The sequence below is a fragment of the Rana temporaria genome, chromosome 5 (assembly GCF_905171775.1).
Source record: "Rana temporaria chromosome 5, aRanTem1.1, whole genome shotgun sequence".
Lineage (NCBI taxonomy): Eukaryota > Metazoa > Chordata > Amphibia > Anura > Ranidae > Rana > Rana temporaria.
Genome location: NC_053493.1, coordinates 376,523,094 through 376,545,951, shown reverse-complemented (window position 1 = coordinate 376,545,951; position 22,858 = coordinate 376,523,094). Strand labels below are relative to the sequence as shown.

The 22,858-nt window shown below is 44.1% G+C and overlaps 1 protein-coding gene across 1 annotated transcript in view; it reads right to left on the bottom strand.

Annotated features, from left to right (window-relative positions):
- LOC120941466 (fibrocystin-L-like) overlaps positions 1 to 22,858 on the bottom strand; it is a 239,500-nt gene that overhangs the window by 199,436 nt on the left and 17,206 nt on the right. The window contains exons 3-8 of the mRNA XM_040354858.1: positions 17,379 to 17,459; positions 14,043 to 14,187; positions 9,645 to 9,753; positions 5,832 to 5,889; positions 4,383 to 4,476; positions 438 to 491 (exon numbers count right to left, since the gene is read on the bottom strand). Of these exons, the coding sequence (XP_040210792.1) occupies positions 438 to 491; positions 4,383 to 4,476; positions 5,832 to 5,889; positions 9,645 to 9,753; positions 14,043 to 14,187; positions 17,379 to 17,459 (541 nt within the window). The remainder of the gene's footprint in view (positions 1 to 437; positions 492 to 4,382; positions 4,477 to 5,831; positions 5,890 to 9,644; positions 9,754 to 14,042; positions 14,188 to 17,378; positions 17,460 to 22,858) is intronic.

The following is a 22,858-nucleotide window of genomic DNA, read 5'->3' as shown; positions in this document are numbered from 1 at the left end:
AGGCTATTCTTGGCAAGTTGGCTGCTCAGTCAAATAAAAGCATCCCATCCCCCTGCACATACACATACCTGCAAACGTATGGGTCCCTCACATATGTAATCAGCAATTGCACCACAAATGTGAGGTATCACATTAGCATGAGAGCACTAATTCTAGGGCCATAATTCAGGATTGACTCTAAATTTATAACCTGTAAAGGCTAAAATGTAATCTATGGACAATTTTAGGTGCTGTCATTTGTCCAGCCAGTCTTCCCCATCCATACACAATGATCAGCAGAAGGACAGTTACACAATCAACCATTTCAATTTTGAATTTCTTTAAAAAAAGCATAATATACATTTTGGGCAAATGTATCATTTTAAAATGTGCTTATACTACATTCCTAATAATACCATTTCCTTCTTTTTACAAATCTGCTGTGGCAAAGTACTTACAGTGTGTCAGAATTGGGTACTAGCAGCAAACATGGCATTGCTCCGGCATAAACCCTGTGATATAACAAGAGATGATCTTAAAATCTGAAGCAATGTAAACTAAATAAAAAAATAATATAGGAAGCAAGGTTATTAAAGTAAATGAAGATAATAATATTGTAAAGTAAGACAAGTGCAATAATAATATGCATATAAAATAATAACAACAATAAGGCCCCATACACACAAGAGAATTTATCCGCGGATACGGTCCAGCGGACCGTTTCCATGGATAAATCCTCTCAAAGATTTCCGCAGATTTCTATGCGATGGAGTGTACACACCATCGCATTGAAATCCGCGCGGAAATCCTCTGGCGATGACGTGTCGCGCCGTCGCCGCGATTATGACGCAGCGACGGGTGCGACGCTGTCATATAAGGAATTCCACGCATGCGTCAAATCATTACGACGCGTGCGGGGAATCCCTTTGGACGGATGGATCCGGTGAGTCTGTACAGACGAGCGGATCCATCCATTGGAATGGATTCCAGCAGATGGATTTGTTGTGCATGTCAGCAAATATCCGATCTGCTGGAATCCATCCCAGAGGAGATTTCTCCGCGGAAACAGATCCGCTGGCGTGTACACACCATAGGATCTATCCGCAGAAACCCATTTGCTGGGATTTATCTGCGGATGGATTCTATCGTGTGTATGGGGCCTAAGCCTAGGCTCACACTAGTGCTTAATTATACTATTTTCACAATTGTAGTGCATTTTGCATGCGCTTTTTTGCTACATACATTTTTGTTTTGCCCAAAAGGAAAACATAGCAATATCAGCTACTACATCATTGTTTCTAAGAGGTAAAGCCTGGAGAATTTTAAACCCAAAACTACATACAAAATGTATATTCAGGCGCTCCCACTAAAGTGTATGGGGCCAAAAACGTACTGTGTAGCACCAAAAGAAGCACCAAAATGCAGCTTTTCAAAAATTGCATAAATTTTCATTGATGTAAACAGGCACTGTAGAAAATGATGTGATTTCTATTATCGCACGCGGCAGCACAACAGCAGACACAACAAATTGCACTAGTGTGAACGCAGGCAAAGGCGGGCCATAGAAGGAGCAAATATATTTCCTGTAGCCACAGGAAAGAAAATAAATTCTCTGGATTCCTCCATCAATACAGATAGTGTTGACAAGGGAGTCCCTCCCACCGAGCAATTGTTTTCTCCTGACACAGTGATTATTGCTATCAGCTACAACACAAGCACTAATCTCCTGTAAAATCTGGCAGGCTTTAATCGATCAACTTGGGTACATTCAGCCTGCCCATACATGGTTCAAATCTTATAGTGGAAAAATATGCAGCGCTAAAAATTCTTATAAAGAACAAATTATGCATCAATGTGATGATAACACAATAACCTGTGAATGAGTGTCCATTTGAAACAACCAAAAAAGAAAACACAAAGAAAAAAGTCCATCAATAGGGGGTGTATGACCACATCCTCATCTTTGGAAAAACTTTCTGCACGGTAGAATCAGAAATAGATGGAATACTCTTACCAGATGTCGTGGATCTGCTTGTCAGCGACAACAGATCACAAAGGCATGTATGGGATCGGCTCGGCTCTGCTCGGCTGGATGATGGTACGGTGGTAGACTCACCACGGGGTATCCTGTTGGATGGCTGTAAGCCTGGACTGGAACCTCACCGTAGGTGTACTCACTCCAACTCGAATCCGTGGACAGGAACAGAGCGTCCGATTCTTTAAACGCCAACTGGTGATACGAACAGTGGTGTCCACTGATGCAAGAAAGTGATCACTTCGGTATAAAATTGAATAAAAGCAATATGGGGTGCAGGTATAGCAAGGGCTTGCTATACCTGCACCCCATATTGCTTTTATTCAATTTTATACCGAAGTGATCACTTTCATGTTATTGGTTTTATTTCAATAAAACCTACCCTCTTTTACCTGCACCATCCGGAGCATTGTTTTCTTTCTCTTCCCTGCATGACTTGCTTGGATGCAAAGTTTTTTCAAAGCTCCATACCAGTGTGCACCTTGCATCAGTGGACACCACTGTTCGTATCACCAGTTGGCGTTTAAAGAATCGGACGCTCTGTTCCTGTCCACGGATTCGAGTTGGAGTGAGTACACCTACGGTGAGGTTCCAGTCCAGGCTTACAGCCATCCAACAGGATACCCCGTGGTGAGTCTACCACCGTACCATCATCCAGCCGAGCAGAGCCGAGCCGATCCCATACATGCCTTTGTGATCTGTTGTCGCTGACAAGCAGATCCACGACATCTGGTAAGAGTATTCCATCTATTTCTGATTCTACCGTGCAGAAAGTTTTTCCAAAGATGAGGATGTGGTCATACACCCCCTATTGATGGACTTTTTTCTTTGTGTTTTCTTTTTTGGTTGTTTCAAATGGACACTCATTCACAGGTTATTGTGTTATCATCACATTGATGCATAATTTGTTCTTTATAAGAATTTTTAGCGCTGCATATTTTTCCACTATTGTATTTTCAATATTTGTCATATTGCTTGTGTGGCTGCTCACTTGATATTTTAGATCAGCGCAGTATTTCCCCCTTTTCACATGGTTCAAATCTTGGCTGATTCCTGCTGAACCCGATGAAATTCGAACCGTCTGTGGTCACCTTAATGCTCTAATATATAAACAATGATTTTAATGGGGGTTTCAAGTTCTGTTCTCATATGCACTTGGTTGGTGATGTCATCAGAGTAATATCACCCAATCTTTGCTTACGTCCATGTCCTAATCAGGATAATTCTGTGTAAACGCATATATTCAATCGACACATTGATCATTTCATTAAAGTAATTTCGTGTTCAGAAATAACTGTGCTAAATTGGTGGTTCAATAAGTAATCACCTTAAAAAAGGAATGGTTGGTCTCAGCAGAAAAGCCAAAAAGCTCAACCAAATTGATTTGTGTCAATATTGAAAGTTTTGAAATGTTGTATTGATCCCCCTCTGATAATAGCAACATGTAATAGAATCAGCTAATGTATAAGCAGAAACCATGAGTAAAGCCTCGTACACACGACCGAGGAACTCGACGGGCAAAACACATCGTTTTCCTCATCGAGTTCCTTGTTAGGCTGTCGAGGAACTCGACAAGGCAAGTTTCTCCATTCCCGTCGAGGAAAAAGAAGACATGCTCTCTTTTTGGCTAGACGGGATCCCCGACAGTTTCTTCGTCGAAAAATGTACACACGACCGGTTTCCTCGGCAAAAAAAAAATTACAGCAAGTTTCTTGCTGGTTTTTGCCGAGAAACTCGGTCGTGTGTAAGAGGCCTTAGAAACTGAAGTTAGCCATTTTCAGTGGAATAGGTCGGGGTTTGATCCCTCATCGGAAATTTGTTGGTACTGTATCTGAGGCTACAGTGGCAGAATCTCCCCCTGTCTCTACTGCATTTTCTGATGTAATATATGAAAAGCCCATCACCCGGTGACACAAAAAGTTCAACTGAGGCCCCGTACACACGGCCGAGGAACTCGAGTTCCTCGGCGTGTTCAGTCCTGGAGCCGCCGAGGAGCTCGGCGGGCCGAGTTCTCCCATAGAACAACGAGGAAATAGAGAACATGTTCTCTATTTCCTCGCCGAGGTCCTCGTCGGCTTCCTCGGCCGAAAGTGTACACACGGCCGGGTTTCTCGGCAGAATTCAGCTCTGAACCGAGTTTCTGGCTGAATTCTGCCGAGAAACTCGGTCGTGTGTACGGGGCCTGAAAAGTTTATCTCTCTCTCTCTTTCTATCAGTCACTTCAGATGAGGGGAAGAAATTTCCACTGGAGTCCCACCAGCAGGGACACCTGGAATGGAGTTTCTTTTTTAATTTCCAGTTGCTGTCAATTTTCAGCTTCCACAGCTTTATAAATTGTGGGTTATGAATGAAAAGACATAATCCTTGCCTTAGTATTCTGACATTTTTCCCATTGGAACTCAAAGCAGTATTACTGCCGTAGACATCAGTAAAGATTTTGCCAACAATAGTGATCATGGAACCTGCAAAAGCAAAGATAGGTTCTGTCATTTAGCAAGCATGATTAGCTGGCAAAAAAATATATAATTTACTCATAGGGATCAAATGCTATCGTTTTGGACTATACTTTCAAATATTATGGGGCCCAGGAGTATTGGGGCATTACTGTCTGGCTACACAGCAATATAGCCACATGGTAAAAGGCTTCTGACAAGTAGTTAATGTGATACTAAATGGAATAAAAAATAAATAAACATTTAATACTTACCTGCTTTATGTAATGGTTTTGCGCAGAGCAGCCCCGATCCTTCTCTTCTCAGGTCCCCCGCTGGAGCTCCTGACTCCTCCCCCCTGCTGAGTCTATGCTCGCTCCCAAGCCCTGCTCTGTGTGTCCATAGACTCGCAGAGCATGGCTCAGCCTCACCCCTGCTCCCTCCTCACTGGCTGTGATTGACAGCAGAGGTGACCAATGCCTCACACTGATTTCCATGAGCCTATGATGGAGAGAGACGGGAAAGCCTCATGCACATCACTAGATCGAGATCGGACTTAGGTAAGTATAAGGAGGAGCAGGCTGAGGGGAGCTGCACATAGAAGGTTTTTTACCTTTATGTATATGTCAGAAGTGTGTAGCATTCATGCTTCATCACAGCGGTTGATCTCATTCCAGCATCCTGGTTTTCAATGTGATTCATTTATCCTGTCTGCTTGTTCACCTGCAAGGTGATTGATGTAGCTGGTCTCTAGGTGGAGACCAAACCCGATGGCTGGCATATGTGGATGAGAACTGTGAAAGCTGTACCTGCCTTGGAATCTAGTGGGAACCTGAAAACTCATCTCTTCAGGGAAACCTTTCACGTCTTCAACTAATCTTTTACCACTTCCATCAACTCATTCCCCACAGTTACAACCTTTTGTACCACCTGCCCCACCCTATTAGTTTGTAAGCTCTTCTGAGCAGGGCCCTCTTAATACTCTTGTATTTTATTGTATTATAACTGTATTGTCTCCCTTTTATATTGTAAAGTGCTGCATAAACTGTTGGTGCTATATAAATCCTGTGTAATAATAATAATAACTATGAGCTTGATAAACCTGACTATCACTATTCTGTAAGTGTTTTTAACCGTTGTTCTGTTTAATAAATCTAATGTCACTGCACTTAGAGGCACCTTCTTTTATTTTTATATTTCATTGCTGACAGGTTGTCTTTATTTATTGTGTTAAAATGGCACAGGTCTCCATAGGGGATTGCAGCAGAGCCGTAAGACTATTAAAATGTAGGTCCCTGTAACACATGCCTATCTCTTTAAAAACGACTAAAACTGTATTTATTAGATGGTTAACTAAAATCAAATTTTAACATTGTATTACAAACCTGGTGGTCCACTTAAAGGAGATATGCTATTTATAACAGGAGTAAAGCTCAAATGCGTCTAAAAATGAAAAGAGAACGTATTAGGAGTTGCTCTTAGAAATACAAAATAAAATACAAAATAAATGTTAAGAAGAAGCATTACTGTGGCAAGACAATCACAACATATAACTGAATTCTGAGCTTACATAGTAAAAAATCAATCGTAATCAAGTGTAATTAGGCTTGCAACCCCTGCTTGAAAGAATGCACCATACTACAGCTTACAAGTAGTGATTGGAGAAGAGGTGAAGTTTGAAACCACTTAGCCTGCACCCATGGGCATATCCTCCATGCAATGTGTGTTGGGCACATGGGCCCCAAGGAGAGGGTGGGCCCACTGTGCTTCGACACGAGAGGAAAGGATCCACTGAAATATCCAAGAAATATAAGAAGCCAGTAGATTGATCATAGAGGGTTATTTACGAAAGGCAAATCCACTTTGCACTACAAGTGTAAACTACAAGTGCAAAGTGCACTTAAAATTACACTGAAAGTTCACTTGGAAGTGCAGTCGCTGTAGATCCAAGGGGGACATGCAAGGAAAATAAAAAACAGCATTTTAGCTTGCACATGATTGGATAATAAAATCAGCAGAGCTTCACCTCATTTCAGATTTACCCCTTATATTTACAGCGACTGCACTTCTAGGTGCACTTTCAGTGCAATTTCAAGTGCACTTTGTACTTGTAGTTTGCACTTGGACTTTGCCTTTAGTAAATAACCCCTATTGTCTTGTGTCTTCGGCTCTTCCGCCAATAAGCAGGTAACGGAAACTGAAAGCTATTTTTGGTTGAGAGATCCCCATGACATGGCTGAGTATGTCTGGATGCAATACAAGCAAACACAGAGACAGGTTCTCATTAAGTTTCTAGTTCAGCTAGTCTACATTCACCTTTACTGGTATTTCCCTTGGCTATATACTATGGCCGGGATTTAGAAAGAAATGCCTATCTTTAGGCGGGCGTAGCGTATCTCACATACGCTACGCCGCCGTAACTTTGAGAGGCGAGTCCCGTATTCAGAAAGAACTTGCGCCCGAAGTTACGGCGGCGTAGCGTATATGGGCCGGCCTAAGCCTGCCTAATTCAAAATAGGCTGGTAGGGGGCGTGTTGTATGCTAATTAATCGTGACCCCACGTAATTGACGCTCCTAACGAACGGCGCATTTGCCGTCCGTGAAAGTATCCCAGTGCGCATGCTCCAAATTACGCCGCAAATAGTCAATGCTTTAGACGTGAACGTAACTTACGCACAGCCCTATTCGTGTACGACTTACGCAAACGACGCAAAATTCTACGCTGTCCCAAAGTCCATACTTAACATTGGCTACGCCTCATATAGCAGGGGTAACTTTACGCCGGAAAAAGCCTTACGTAAATGACGTAAATCAATGCGCACGTACGTTTCTGAATCGGCGTATCTAGCTCATTTGCATATTCTACGCGTAAATCTACGGAAGCGCCCCTAGCGGCCAGCGTAAATATGCACTCCAAGATACGACGGCGTAGGAGACTTACGCCGCTCGTATCCAGGCAACAGTGAGGCGTATCTGATTCTATGAATCAGCCGCAGAGATGCGACGCCTCACACTCAGAGTTACGACGGCGTATCTGGATATACGCCGACGTAACTCCTTTCTGAATCCGGGCCTATATGTATTAGAAGAGCATCACCCAATCTGCCCATTTTCATTCCATAATTATTCATCAAACAAGTTTGTAAATCTTGCTTTACCCACCCATTATTTTACCCGTGCTGTGATGCGCAACACCAGGTGCTGTTTGTTTATGCTTTTATACTTTCTATTTACCTTTACCATTTACCTTTGAGTCAACTTTGCTTCAATGTCTATGGTTACCATAAGGTAAACCAAGCACTGTGCTAGAAGTGCATGCAAAATGGGGGATTCAACCAACAGATAGATAGATGTAAGTGGTTTGACAGATTATGAAAATTTGGCCTTACAATGATTAATGACATTTTTGATACTATGTATTATCTAGCATCTGAAAAACCTTATTGCAAGCAGGGGGTTCCCAACACATCTTTGAGACTTAGCAGATTACCCCTTTAATCCACATTTGTTTGGTGAACTAATTGGGAAGGTCAGTCCAAATAAAGATGGGCAGATCATGACCTTATTTCTTGATAAGATGTCTGCCCGACCATACCTTATTATAGAGGTGAGAAAGTGTCTCTGCTCTCGCAATTCACCCTTGGAAAGGTGCAACAGGTCTTTTGTTCTGGCACAGGTATTGTCTGTTGATTTTACATCAACAAGTGACACCCATTGTGACAGCATAAGGACAAGAGGATGGGCTACAGTATAAAGGAAGAATTGGATTTAGGAACCAAAATAAAGTGTCACCCAAATTTTCCTTAGTGCCAATGTAGCTCCATGTACCTCCACCTTGCAGCAGGAGAAGACATACTAACAAATTTAAACTTCCATCTATTTTCATTCCCTCTTCTTACAATATTGCCCTCTGTCCAGGGGCGGACTGACAACTCATGGGGCCCCCGGGCAATAGGAGATTATGGGGCCCCTAGGCAATAGGAGATTATGGGGCCCCTGGGCAATAGGACGTTATGGGGCCCCCAGGCAATAGATTATGGGGCCACACAGTATACACCCACACATACAGTATACATACACGGTTTACACACACATACAGTATACATACACAGTATACACTCACAGACACACAATATACACACAGAATACACATACACACCTGGAGAGGCGGGGCAGCTATAATCTTGGGATTTTTTTAAAAAACACAGATTTTTACAAACTATCCCTGGTTTTACTGAGGTTGGCAATCCTGATGGGGCCCCGTAGTGGCATCAGGCCCTCGGCAATGCCCGAGTGCCCGAATGGTCAGGCCGCCCCTGCCTCTGTCTAGGGCAGTGGTCTCCAAACTGCAGCTTGGGGGCCAAATGTGGCCCTTTGCTTGCCTTTATTCGACTCTTGGGGCACCTTTCCTCTCACTGATACTGACACTAATCCTACCACTGACATCAACAATGGGGCATACTTCCTGCTACTAACATCAACATGGGGAACTATTTCTCCCCCTTTACCAAAGATGCATTGTTTACTCCCACTGATGCAAGGACAATTTCAGCCCCCCTAAAATCTGAATGAAAATAAAGTTTGGCGACTCCTGGTCTAGGGCAATGACTGCAAAAGATGCCATAGTGATAGACATACACTTATGATTCCACCTTTTATCAGCAAAAAAAACATTAAATCAGACTGAATATTAGTAATAATCAGGGGTTTTTTTCAGGGGGAACTTGGTGGAACTCAGTTCCACCACCTCTGGCTCAGACCTTTGGGGGGCCTGCTCACCACAATCGCTTGTAAACACAGATGTCTGGTTTCTGTGTTTACAAGTGACAGTTTTGCACTCTGTGTAACCCCCTGAACTCTGTACTCTGTATGTAATGCAATTCTGGTATTTAATGCCCCTTTAAGACCCTCCTACTGTTCGTGAGATTTGACTGACCACACCCACTATTTGATGTGATTTGGAGGGTGTGTGTGGGTGGAGGGGTTTTGGGGGGTCGCGGTTGAGTTCCAGCACCTACTGTTTGAGAAAAAAAAGCCCTGGTAATAATGAAAAGGATTCCTCTCTCATCTATACATTCAATGTGCTCTATGATGAACATTTTTACATACAATGGCTGCAGGAAGAAGGAAGAAGGGCACTGATATATGAACCGGTTTCAGCAAAGCATGAGGCATAGATAACAATTTTGTCCACATACCTGAAACATGCACCACCAATACTGATAGTAACCATAGCAAATGTTGCTGGGGTCCACGAGTACTCCATCTACACTCACTCTCACCATGTAGGAATCTGCTGGCATAGGCCTGTATGGGAGAAAGTAACACTCTTAAATATTTACTGGCAAATGTGTGACCGTTCGTTGAACAAGATACATTTTGAAGTGCACGTCTTTAATATGTAAATATCTATGCTGCATGCTCCATGTTCTCACCCATGATTTTTTGTTAGGATAACAGTGCACTTAAAAAACAGTTATTCTAAATGCTATTGTAATATTCTGAAAATAAATCTGTTTATTCAGGATCCTCACCATTCAGAAAGATAAAAAAAAAAAGATGAAGCGGGCCCCAATTCTTGCAGGTGGTATTTGTCTTGGCTAAATGCCTCCAGGTCATGCAAAGTCTTTGGTCATCTTCTATAAACCGCACGCTTGAGTTCTCCCCAGAGTGGCTCAATGATATAAAGGTCAGGAGACTGTGATGACCACTCCAGAACCTTCACTGTAACCACTGGAGGGTCAACTTGGCCTTGTCCTTGGGTTCATTGTTGTGCTGGAAAGTCCCAGCTCTGACAAAGAAGGTATAGCCTTCAAAATGCGTCAGTTAATTGGGATCTTAGATTTCCATGGAGACTGCTGTGTTTGGGACTATTGGGCTATGGGGGATTAGCTCGATAAGCGTTTTTTGATTTGTGCGTTTGTGAGTACATTTTATGTCGTTTTTACTCTGAGGCCTCGTACACACGTCCGAGGAACTCGACGGGCAAAACACATCGTTTTGCTCGTCGAGTTCCTTGTGAAGCCACCGAGGATCTCGGCGAGCCAAAATTTCCCATTGAACAACGAGGTTCCTGAGGACGAATCTAAGTATTCGAAATGCGTCGAGGCGCGGGGGTACCACACATCTTTTTCACGCCACACGATTCTTGACCCCTGGAACGATACCACACAGGCATTTTCGTCCGCTGGAACGCACCACGGTTAAGGCTTGGAACGCACGCTGGGAAGGTAGCAGTGACGCTGGACAGGCTAGTGCCGACTTGGGCACAGGAACATGTGAGTGTAAAATTCGTTTTTAATGTTTCATGAATAAAACTTGTTAAAACGTACTACACCATATGGGCCTTTTTTCTTCTTGGGAGTATAAAAGAACCCATAGAGAGTTGGAGCGCAGAGATTCGGGAACCAGAAGAGGGAACCGTACACCATATGATTATATGCAGTTTACCTTTTTGAATCTGGTGAGAGCATAGCGCAATAGGAGGTGGTGGTGACACTATAAGGTGGCAAAGTCACAAATTTTTTTTTTGCAGCAAGGCACAAATTCCTGCACTTACTGGAGGCACGCTTTTTGAGGACATTGTATTAATGCACGATTGCACTGGACTATTTAGTGTATTTATAGTTCCGTATTTTGATTAATAGCGCAGACGCGCTTAAGAGTTTGCAGGGGAGAAGGGGTTCATATATTTTGTGTTTTATATAATTTTTACATTTTGTTTCTATATATGTGAATGTATCACAGATTTAGAGAAAACGATTCACAAGAGCTGGTGTATGAATGTCACGGATATATACATATTCATTTATATTTTAAGTTCAGCGCAGGAGTACAAACTGTACGAATACACTTTAATATTTTGCACAACTGCACCACCTGGTGGAGTACACCACAACTGCAGCAGACCAAATAATTAAATTTATATTAACACGTAATATTTAATATTTATTTGCGCCGGTACAACCACTCATAACCAAACTATTCCTTTATATTGGCTTTTAAATTTGACAAATGCAGCAACTTAGAATTTGGATAAAAGGTTTAGCATTGGGAAACACTTTTTGATAGAAAAAAAGTGAATTTGTTATACAATTATATAGATCAGACCAAAATGAGGGACACATGAGGAGGAATGAGGGACAGAGGGACATTGCTCCAAATCAGGGACAGTCCCTCTAAATCAGGGACAGTTGGGAGCTATGCCAGAGGACAGCTGCTGCTGAAGGGGTGACAGTATGTTGGATAACCATCTCACACTAGCCTACTAAAAGGGATCTTTAGAAGGTTCTACAAGGTCCCTCACACTGATCCTACTCACCAGGAACCTTTCCATGTGCTAAGCATTGTCCCTAACCCAAATGATGTGGGATTCGTATTTAGAGGCTTCCTCGTTAAGATGGCCACCTGAACTACCATGGGACTTTGACAACAAATCAGACACTGGCCTCCCCCAAGAGAGAACTCATAAAGTCATTATGGGTAAAAGTTCACTTAACAGACTTCCCCTTCCCCCGTAGAAAGAAGAATAACTGCACCTGCCCACAAATTGTATCACTTACATTTCTGCTTTTTAACAGGAAAAGGAGTGCAGTATGTGTGTATACAGTAGTTTAGCTTCAGTTACCATTTAAAGGTAATGTCTAATACAAATAAAAAGCCCTATTTTAGATCTATCCATGCAGTAGTAAGTATTGGTCCTTTTCTTCCTGGGATTTACTAGTAGTCGCAGTAACAAAAATCCCTTATAGGGCCACCTGCTGGTGAAATCTGGTTTTCAATATTGTACATTTACAATTGTTTTCTGTGTTGCCTACAGAAACAATCTCCCTTTTATATTAGTGTAAAATGGAACTGATTGTTTGCTATTGTCAATGCAGAGTTCTCTTTCCAGATACCATAATACGAGTATAATGCAGGCATTTTAGAGTTGTCCCCAGAGCAAGAGGTGAGAGTAATGCCGCGTGCACACGGTCATTTTTCGGCATGAAAAAAAACGACGTTTTTAAAAACGTCATTTAACCACTTGCTTACTGGGCCCAGGTGAAATTTCAGCTTCTGGCACTGCGTCGCTTTAACTAACAATTGCACGGTCGTGCGACGTGGCTCCCAAACTAAATTGGCGTCCTTTTTTTCCCACAAATAGAGCTTTCTTTTAGTGGTATTTGATCACCTCTGCGGTTTTTATTTTTTGCGCTATAAACAAAAAAAGAGCGACAATTTTGAAAAAAAAAATTATATTTTTTACTTGTTGCTATAATAAATAGCCCAATTTAAAAAAAATAAATAAAAAAAAAGTTTCTCAGTCTAGGCCGATACGTATTCTACATATTTTTGGTTTGCGCAAAAGTTATAGCGCCTACAAAATAGGGGACAGAATTATTTTTTTTTATTATTTTTTTTATTACTAGTAATGGCGGCGATCTGCGATTTTTATTGGGACTGCGACATTATGGCGGACACATCGGACACTTTCGACACATTTTTGGCACCATTCACATTTATACTGCGATCAGTGCTATAAATATGCACTAATTACTGTATAAATGTGACTGGCATTGAAGCTGTTAACACTAGGGGATGAGGGAGGGGTTAAATGTGTACCCTGCACAGTGTTACTAACTGTGGGGGAAGGGGACTGACTGGGGGAGGTGACCGATCTGTGTCCCTATGTACAAGAGACACAGATCGGTCTCCTCTCTTCCTGGCAGGTCCACGTCCTTGTCTCTGTAACCGCAGATCGTGGGTGCCTGGCGGACATCGCGGCCGCCAGGTAGCGCATCGGCATCTTAGTAATGCGGCGGGCGCGCCCCCCAGTGGCCAGGAGGAGCGGAGGCCTTAAAAAGACGGCGACCCGGAGATTTAGAGCCACCCTGCGGCCGTACAAAAGTCGTACGGCTGTCGGGAAGTGGTTAAAATGATCGTGTGTGGGCTTCATATCGTTTATAGGCTTCTGAAAAATGTCAAAAAACTAAATCGAACATGCTGCATTTTTTAACGTCGTTTTTTAAAATGTCGTTTTTCGGGTTGTAAAAAATGATCGTGTGTGGGCTAAAACAACGTTTTAAACCCGCGCATGCCCAGAAGCGATTAATGAGACGGGAGCGCTCGTTCAGGTAAAACTACCATTCATAATGGAGTAAGCACATTCATCACACTGTAACAGACAAAAAGCGTCTTTTACTAACAAGGAATCCGCTAAAAGCAGCCCAAAGGCAAATAGAACTTCCCCTTCAGAGTGCCGTTGTACGTGTTGTATGTCACCGCTCTTTGTTCATCATTTTTTTTAAACGATGGTGTGTGGGCAACGTCGTTTTTAATGATGAAGTTTTTCATGCCAAAAAACGACCGTGTGTACGCGGCATCAATAATCAAATGAGCAAAAATATATGTGTAACAACTGTTTAAGATGGGAAATCCCTCACTTTTGGAAGATTTCCTCTCATTTCCCATTGTGTCTCTAGGACAGGAAGTGAAGGGAATTATTTCCAGTAGGACACATGATTGCATTAACCTTTCTCCACTCTACCTAGGTTATCTGGCTGCATTTTGTATGTCTAGGCAAATTGTTTGTAGTGCATATTGAAAGAAAATACCTGGTGTAACAGGTTATTTGTGTTGAGTGACTGGCATCTTTCTCCACATCACAGGGGATTGAACGGGTGGAGGAGACAAGCTGGACACTGTTCCCCAGGTTGGTATTTCCATTTCCATAATCAAACTGGTTGGCTTCTGCAAAGCCTGGAGAATGAATACAAAAAACATGTACATTTGGATTATTTAAATTTTAGGCAGCAAGCCCCATAGTTCATTTGGAAAGTAATATTAATGCAGCTTGAAATATTTTTTTTTTTTTGCAAAGATAATTTTAGGTGATACTCTCTACAAAATGTGTGCAATTACGCCTCTTTGACTCGTCTTAAGCAGGCTATAGATGATTCAAATCTATATGGTTCAGAAGGGACTGGTCAAGATTTGAACCTTCTATGGGCATGCTGATTATACCAGATGGTCACCAGTCATCTCTATGACCGTCGGTGGCCTGGGCGTGACGTTATGATGTCACGCCCGGTACCCGGAAGTAAACAAAGCCGCAATCGCGGCTGTCGGCATGTGATCAGTGATTTTTTTTCCACCGATTTCATGCTTGTAAGCCTGGAGGAGAGATGTGGGGTCTTATTGACCCCACATCTCTCCATAAAGAGGACCTGTCACACTGATTCCTATTACAAGGGGTGTTTACATTCCTTTTAATAGGAATAAAAGTGATACAATTTTTTTTTTAAAAAAGTGTAAAAATTCAAAAAAATTGGTAAAATAAAAATAAAGTAAAAAAAAAAAATTCAAAACGCCCCTGTCCCTGTTATCTCACGCGCAGAAGCGAACACGCATGCAGGTCCCGCCCACATATGTAAACGCTGTTCAAACCTCACATGTGAGGTATCGTCACGTGCATTAGAGCGTGTGCAACAATTCTAGCACTAGACCCCCTCTGAAACTCAAAAATAGTAACCTGTAAAAAATGTTAAAGCGCTACCTATGGAGATTTTTAAGTACCGAAGTTTGGCGCCATTCCCTGAGTGTGCGCAATTTTAAAGCGTGACATGTTAGGTATCTATTTACTTGGCGTAACATCATCTTTCACATTATACAAAAAAATTGGGCTAACTTTACTGTTTTGTTATTTTTTTAATTCATGAAACCATTTTTTTCCCAAAAAAAGGTGTTTGAAAAATTATTGCGCAAATACCGTGCGAGAAAAAAAGTTGCAATGACCGCCATTTTATTCCCTAGGGTATCTGCTAAAAAATATATATAATGTTTGGGGGTTCTGATTAATTTTCTAGCAAAAAAATTGTGATTTTTACATGAAGGAGAGAAGTGCCAAAATTGGCCCGGTGGTAAAGTGGTTAAAGAGTGTCTCATACTTTTAGGCCCCGTACACACGTCCGAGGAACTCGACGGGCAAAACACATCGTTTTGCCCGTCGAGTTCCTTGTGAAGCCGCCGAGGATCTCGGCGAGCCGAAATTTGCCATTGAACAACGAGGAAATAGAGAACATGTTCTCTATTTCCTCGCCGAGGTCCTCGTCGGCTTCCTCGGCCGAAAGTGTACACGCGGCCGGGTTTCTCGGCAGAATTCAGCTCTGAACCGAGTTTCTGGCTGAATTCTGCCAAGAAACTCGGTCGTGTGTATGGGGCCTTATACTTGTATCTGCTGTTAAAGATTTTAGCAATGGCTCATTGGGGGTTATTTACTAAAGGCAAATCCACTTTGCACTACAAGTGCAGACTACTAGGTAGATTCAGGTAGGGGCGCGCAAATATAGGTCGGCGTAGCCTAGCGTGTTTACACTACGCCGCCTTAAGTAAGAGAGGCAAGTACATGTTTCACAAAGTACTTGCCTCCTTACTTAGGGTGGCGTAGTGTAAATGCAACGGGCGTAAGGGCGCCTAATTCAAATGGGTTGGGGGGGGCGTGTTTAATGGCAATGAGGCTTGACCTCACGTTTTTGATGTTTTTTGTCACTGCGCATGCGCCGGGCGACTACATTTCCCAGTGTGCATTGCGGTTACGTACGCCGCACGAGCCTATTGATTTCAACGTTGACGTTAAACGACATAAATCCCGATCCATGGACAACTTACGCAAATGACGTTAAAATTTCGAATCTCGCGGCGGGAACGGGGGCCATACTTTAACATTGTTATTCCACCTAATAGGTGGAATAACTTTAGGCCTCCTAAGGCCTTACGGAAACGGCGTAAATGGACTGCGGCGGCCGGGCGTACGTTCGTGAATCGGCGTACAAACTCATTTACATAATCTACGCCGACCGCAATGGAAGCGCCACCTAGCGGCCATCCGAAAAATTGCAATCTAAGATAGGACGGCGCAAGCCGTCCTATCTTAGATATGTTTAAGCGTATCTCTGTTTGAGCATACGCTTAAACATAGGTCGGCGTAGATTCTGAGTTAGGCCGGCTTATCTACTGATAAGCCAGCCTAACTCTTACTGAATCTACCTATACAAGTGCAAAGTGCACTTGAAATTGCACTGAAAGTTCACTTGGAAGTGCAGTCGCTGTAAATCTGAGGGGTAGATCTGAAATGAGGGGAAGCTCTGCTGATTTTATCATCCACTTTGCACTTGTAGTGCAAAGTGGATTTGCCTTTTGTAAATAACCCCCATAATCTACTAGGTGGGATGAGTGGATTAGCCTTGGTTCAGTTTGGAGAGAGTGTGCTGCGAATCCTCATCCCACATCAGTACATGATGTAATTACTTTAATACTAAAGTAAAAAAAAAACTTCCTTATAAGGTGTTTCTCTATCAAGAAAATATCAATAATAATATAACAATTGTATAAATGACACATGTGGCCTAGAAAAGGGTAAATTGGGGACCCTTTAGCATCGCATAGAGTGGTGTTATGCCCTGTACACACGATCGGTTCGTCTGATGAAAACCGTTTTCATCGGACGAACCGATCGTGTGTGGGCCCCATAGTTTTTTTCCCATTGGGGAAAAAACGTAGAACCTGTTTTAAAATTATCTGAAGGTTAAAAAACCGATAGAAAAAAACGATCGTCTGTTGGGAAAGCCATTGGTCAAAAATCCACGCATGCTCAGAATCAAGTCGACGCATGCTCGGAAGCATTGAACTTAATTTTTCTCTGCACATCGTTGTGTTTTACGTCACCGCGTTGGACACGATCAGATTTTTAACTGATGGTGTGTGGGCAAGACTGATGAAAGTCAGCTTCATCGGATATCTAATGAAAAAATCCATCGGTCCGTTTTCATCGGATGAACTGATCGTGTGTACGTGGCATTAGTCAATCTGCAGCAATATAATTTTTTTATGGCTTTATTCACTACTGCAACAGTCAACAGATATGCAAAGATTCTTTACCCCCCTGTACTCACCTTGCCCCTTGATGGTAAGCCTTGTTGCTCCATTCACACTGCCATATGTTGGCTTGATTTCAGAGACCATCAGTTTTCCATCTGTAAAGCAAGAGAAGGTGACATGTTTACAGAGCTTGTTTTTCTGTAATTTAATATGTAGCTGTATGTTATAAGTTTGGAATCAATGGCTACCACAATGTGTTCCTTAAAGTGCTACTTTACCCTCCATCTACTATATCTGGTCTCTACCAGTACACAGAACATTAAAATAAAATCATTTTAGTAAATATAAACTGCTAAATACCTTTTCTCATCAGCAGTATATAGCAGTCGTGTGACTTCTATCAGTCTCTGGCCCGAGATCTGGTAAAGCTAGTAGGCATTTTCATTCTACTATGACTGCCCTATGAGGCTGCATGACCCCTGACACTCTGTCTGGACAGTGCTGATTGGCCCTTTGCTGATCACATGCACCCTCCCAAAAAAACAAACAACTCTCTAGCAATACACGCCAAACAGAGCATGTGCAGGCTGTCCCCAAGGCTCTGTTCTATCAGGAGATGGATTGGAGACAGTGGAGGAAGGGGAGGATCAGAGAAAATGGTATCAAACAGCCTTTTTACACAATGTGTAGGATTAACCCCTTAGGATCCACAGTGCGTATAACAAGCATGCTTTATGCTGGGTTCACACTAGTGTGAATTGGATGCAGGTTTTTCCCCATCCAATTCGCATGACAGGAGATTGTGACTGGCTCTCTATGGAGCCGGTTCACAGATCTCCAGAGAAGCTCTAGTGCGAATTGCACAGAAGTCCTGTGCGTCTTCTGGTCCATTTCAGGTCTGAATTCAGCCCAAAATTTGGGCTGAATTTGGACCTAAAGCAGTGAACAGGGATGCACCAGACCCCTGCTTTGAGCCGCTCCGTGCTGCGGTGTGAGCCCAGCCGTACTGCGTATAGTAACACTTTAATAGTTAGAGTGGGTTTTACTTCAGCAGGAAATGAGTAAGGGCCCTTTCACACGGGGCGGATCAGTAATGATCCGCCTCCATGTGTCCGGAAGCTCAGCGGGGATTCCCTCTGTATATCCCCGCTGAGCCGGCGGCTGACAGGGCGGTCCCCGCACACTGTGCAGGGACCGCCCTGTCTTTTCTCCGCTCTCCCCTATGGGGGGATCGGATGAACATGGACCGTGTGTCCGTGTTCATCCGATCCGCAGACGGAAGAAAAAATAGGGTTTTCTTCCGTCCGCAAAATCGGATCTTTGCGGAGGCGGGTGATTACGGGTGTCTGCGGATGTTTATCCGCTGACACCCGCAATCACATAGTGATGTATGTCCCTTTCTCATCTGCAAACGGATAGATGAAAAAGTGGACATACGGTCCGCACGTCTGAAAGGGGCCTAAGAAGCTCCAATAGAGAGAAGAACCTGACTCCATCTTCAATATGTCTCCAGTGGTCCTCTTCTGATCACATGCCTTGTACACACGATCGGAATTTCCGATGAAAAAAGTCAGACTGAATTTTTCAATCGGACATTCCGACCGTGTGTGTGCCCCAGTTTTTCCTTCGGAAATTTTGACGGACTTAGAAAGAGAACATATTCTCTTTTTTTTTTCGACGGAAATTCCGTTTGTCTGTATGGAACTCTGATGGAGAAAAAAAACACGCATGCTCAGAATCAAGTCGACGCATGCTCGGAAGCATTGAACTTCATTTTTCTCGGCTTGTCGTAGTGTTGTACGTCATCGCGTACTTGACGGTCAAAATTTGGTGAGACAGTGGCCTGGATTCAAGAAGCAATTGCGCCTGTGTAACCATAGGTTACACAGCGCAATTGCTTACTTGCGCCGGCGTAACGAATGCTCCTGATTCAGGAACCTCGTTACGCCGACTGCGGCCTAAGATATGCGCGGCATAAGGCTCTTATGCCCGCATATCTTAGGCTGCATTCTTGCGATGGCCGCTAGGTGGCGTTCCCGTTGTGCTCAGCGTATAGTATGCAAATTGCATACTAACACCGATTCACAACGTTGCGCGAGCCTTGTGTACGCAGTTTACGTCGTTTCCGTACGGCGGTTTTGGCGTAAGGCTGCCCCTGCTATTAGCAGGCGCAGCCAATGTTACGTATACCCGTCGTTCCCGCGTCGCGAAATTTGAAATTTACGTACTTTGCGTAAGTGATTCGTGAATGGCGCTGGACGCCGTTCCCGTTCACTTTGAAGCAAATGATCATTTGCCGCAATGCACGTCGGGAAAGTTTCCTGACGGAGCATGCGCTCTACGATCAGCGCGGGAACGCGCCTAATTTAAATGATTCCCGCCCCCTGCGGGATCATTTAAATTGCGCGCGCTTGCGCCGGGCATTTTGCCGGCGCGCCCGCGCAATTTACGGAGCTTCTGCTCCGTGAATCGAGGGCAGCGCCAAAAAATTGCGGAGGCGCAGGGCAAAAACGTTGCCCTGCGCCTCCGTAAAAAAAGCGCAATTGTTACTGAATCTGGCCCAGTGTGTATGCAAGACAGCTTGAACAGAATTCCGTCTGAAAAATCCGTCGGAGTTTATCCCAATGGAAATTCCGATCGTGTGTACAAGGCATTTGTTTTGAGACATTACTTGTCTGTAGTGGACTACACTGCCTGTTAGCAGGATTATCCGTATATATTCAGTTACATGTTACAATGTTTCGTTCATTTAGAATTCTGCAACATGAGTGTTCTTTGCAACCTGGCCTCTGTTAGCATTTTATGACTGTTTCTTGTAATGCCCTCTGTATGGTTATTTTTGTATTTATGCTCAGTCTTGGATGTGTTGCATCATCACAACATAAGGATCCAGTTTCTTCTGCTTTATTAAAGATTTCAGGTTGTTAAATAGCTGCCCAACTGTACACATAGCTACATGCAATGAGGGCACTAAGGAGAATATAATCCTATAATAACATGGGAAACAGGTCAGACTTGCTTTTTAAAACATTAAAAGCAAAACAGTCTAGGACTGAGAAACATCCAAGACTGGATGTGGCAAGAGATGCAGTCATGGTGCGTGGCATTTCCACCATCATATTACGTGGAGGTATGTCTGTGTTTATTATACAATGTCAAAAGGTCCGGCATTACGAACAGACTTCTCACTCTGACAAGCGACAGGAGAACAAACACAATGGAAGTCTGTTCATGTTATTGTAGCGCTACCCCCGGAGGAGCCGCTGATTAGATTTGGGGTCGGCGTGTTTAAAGCGGGAGTTCACCCAATTATTGGCTAGTTGTTTTAAAATATGATCCGTACTTACCGTTTTCGAGATGCATCTCCTCCGTCGCTTCCGGGTATGGGTCTTCGGGAGCGGGCGTTCCTTCTTGATTGACAGTCTTCCGAGAGGCTTCCGACGGTCGCATCCATCGCGTCACTAGTAGCCGAAAGAAGCCGAACGTCGGTGCGGCTCTATACTGCGCCTGCGCACCGACGTTCGGGTTCTTTCGGAAAATCGTGACGCGATGGATGCGACCGTCGGAAGCCTCTCGGAAGACTGTCAATCAAAATAGGAACGCCCAGTCCCGCAGCCCATACCCGGAAGCGGCGGAGAAGATGCATCTCGTAAACGGTAAGTACGGCTCATATTTTAAAACAACTAGCCGATTCCCCTAGACAAAACGAGCATCCATCTAGGGGGAAATACTGTCATGTGCGGGTGAACCTCCGCTTTAAGTTACCTCTATTCTGTGTCTAGGGGTGATGGTGGTGAAGAGAGCAATAACAGAATGTCCAGGACCGTTGGCTGCGTTTTCAAATGCTTTATTTTTCCCAGTCAAACACGACCAACACGTGAACTTGAGGTAGACAGGATAGGTTGGTGAAGGTAGAGCAACTTCACAGAATCAGGCTATGGATAGTAAGGGCAATCCTGCCCTCTGTAATTACATTCGTCCGCGTCGCCACTCCCGCCGGAGTGGGTAGAAGTGCCCCTGGACAGACCCCTCTCACAGGCCTGGCAGCCAGAGCGCCACTTACAGCTTCTGGGAGGAACAAGTCTCTGCCACTGACTTGGCTCTGATTAAATTAAGATGTTGATGAGACCTCTGACACAGGCCTAGTGATGAAATTGTGAACAACAGAGCGAATCCTCCCAGTATATCTCTTGGGGTCACGACTGAGGCCCCGTACACACGGCCGAGGAACTCGACGTGCCAAACACATCGAGTTCCTCGGCGTGTTCAGTCCTGGAGCCGCCGAGGAGCTCGGCGGGCCGAGTTCTCCCATAGAACAACGAGGAAATAGAGAACATGTTCTCTATTTCCTCGCCGAGGTCCTCGTCGGCTTCCTCGGCCGAAAGTGTACACACGGCCGGGTTTCTCGGCGGAATTCAGCTTCCGACCGAGTTTCTGGCTGAATTCTGCCGAGAAACTCGGTCGTGTGTACGGGGCCTGACAGTTTAAAGACAACCTGTCAGTGTCCGGTCACCCAGATCCCGATGGTTCGTTACAGTCCTGTTGGATCACCTGCCTCCGGGTTCTCCTCAGACCGATTCCCCACCGAACAGCACCCAGCTTGGGATCTTCTCAGTAGAAGTGGGGACCCAGCAAGTCACTGGGGCCCCTTTGCAGCATACGATGCTCCGGGCTATGAGAGCCCAGAGTCAGGAACTCCACGTAGCACACAACCCCAGCCAGGTAGGCCATAGTGGCGGGGCCCGTGATGTGCGCACACGCTAAAGGTGGGTGCCGCACCTGGAAGCAGGAACCCACGAAGAACCCCGAACAACGGCCTCTGCCACAGAAATACCCCTCCCCAGCATGCCCCGCGAGGGAAAACTCCTCCAATTGGCTGCTGGGAAGAAGCGGCTCCGCCTGGACCCCTCTGGCGCCACTTGCCACCCAGAGATGAGACCACATCTCTGGGGCACAGACTGACCCACAGGACAATCCAGATTTGGCGACAGCCAAATTGAACAAAATCAAAAAATTAGAGCAACATAACTCTCTCATTCTCCCACTAAATTTAAGTATAGCACTTGTACGAAAGTACACAGGCGCTACATTATTTTTTTTACCTTATGTGTTATTTAAAGGGGTTGTAAAGGAAAAAATGTTTTTCCCTAAATAGCTTCCTTTACCTTAGTGCAGTCCTCCTTCACTTACCTCATCCTTCCATTTTGCTTTTAAATGTCCTTTTTCTTCTGAGAAATCCTCACTTCCTGTTCTTCTGTCTGTAACTCCACACAGTAATGCGAGGCTTTCTTCCTGGTGTGGAGAAAGCCTCTTGAGGGGGTGAGCAGGAGTGTCAGGACGCCCACTAGCATTACTGTGTGGAGTTACAGACAGAAGAACAGGAAGTGAGGATTTCTCAGAAGAAATAAGGGGCCATATTCTCTTACATTTTCGGCGGGCGGCGCGTAAGCCATTTACACTCCGCCGCCCCAACCTACAGGAGCAAGTGCTGTATTCCCCAAACACTTGCTCCGTAGTTTGGGGCGGCGTAGTGTATTTTGCCCGGCGTATTCCC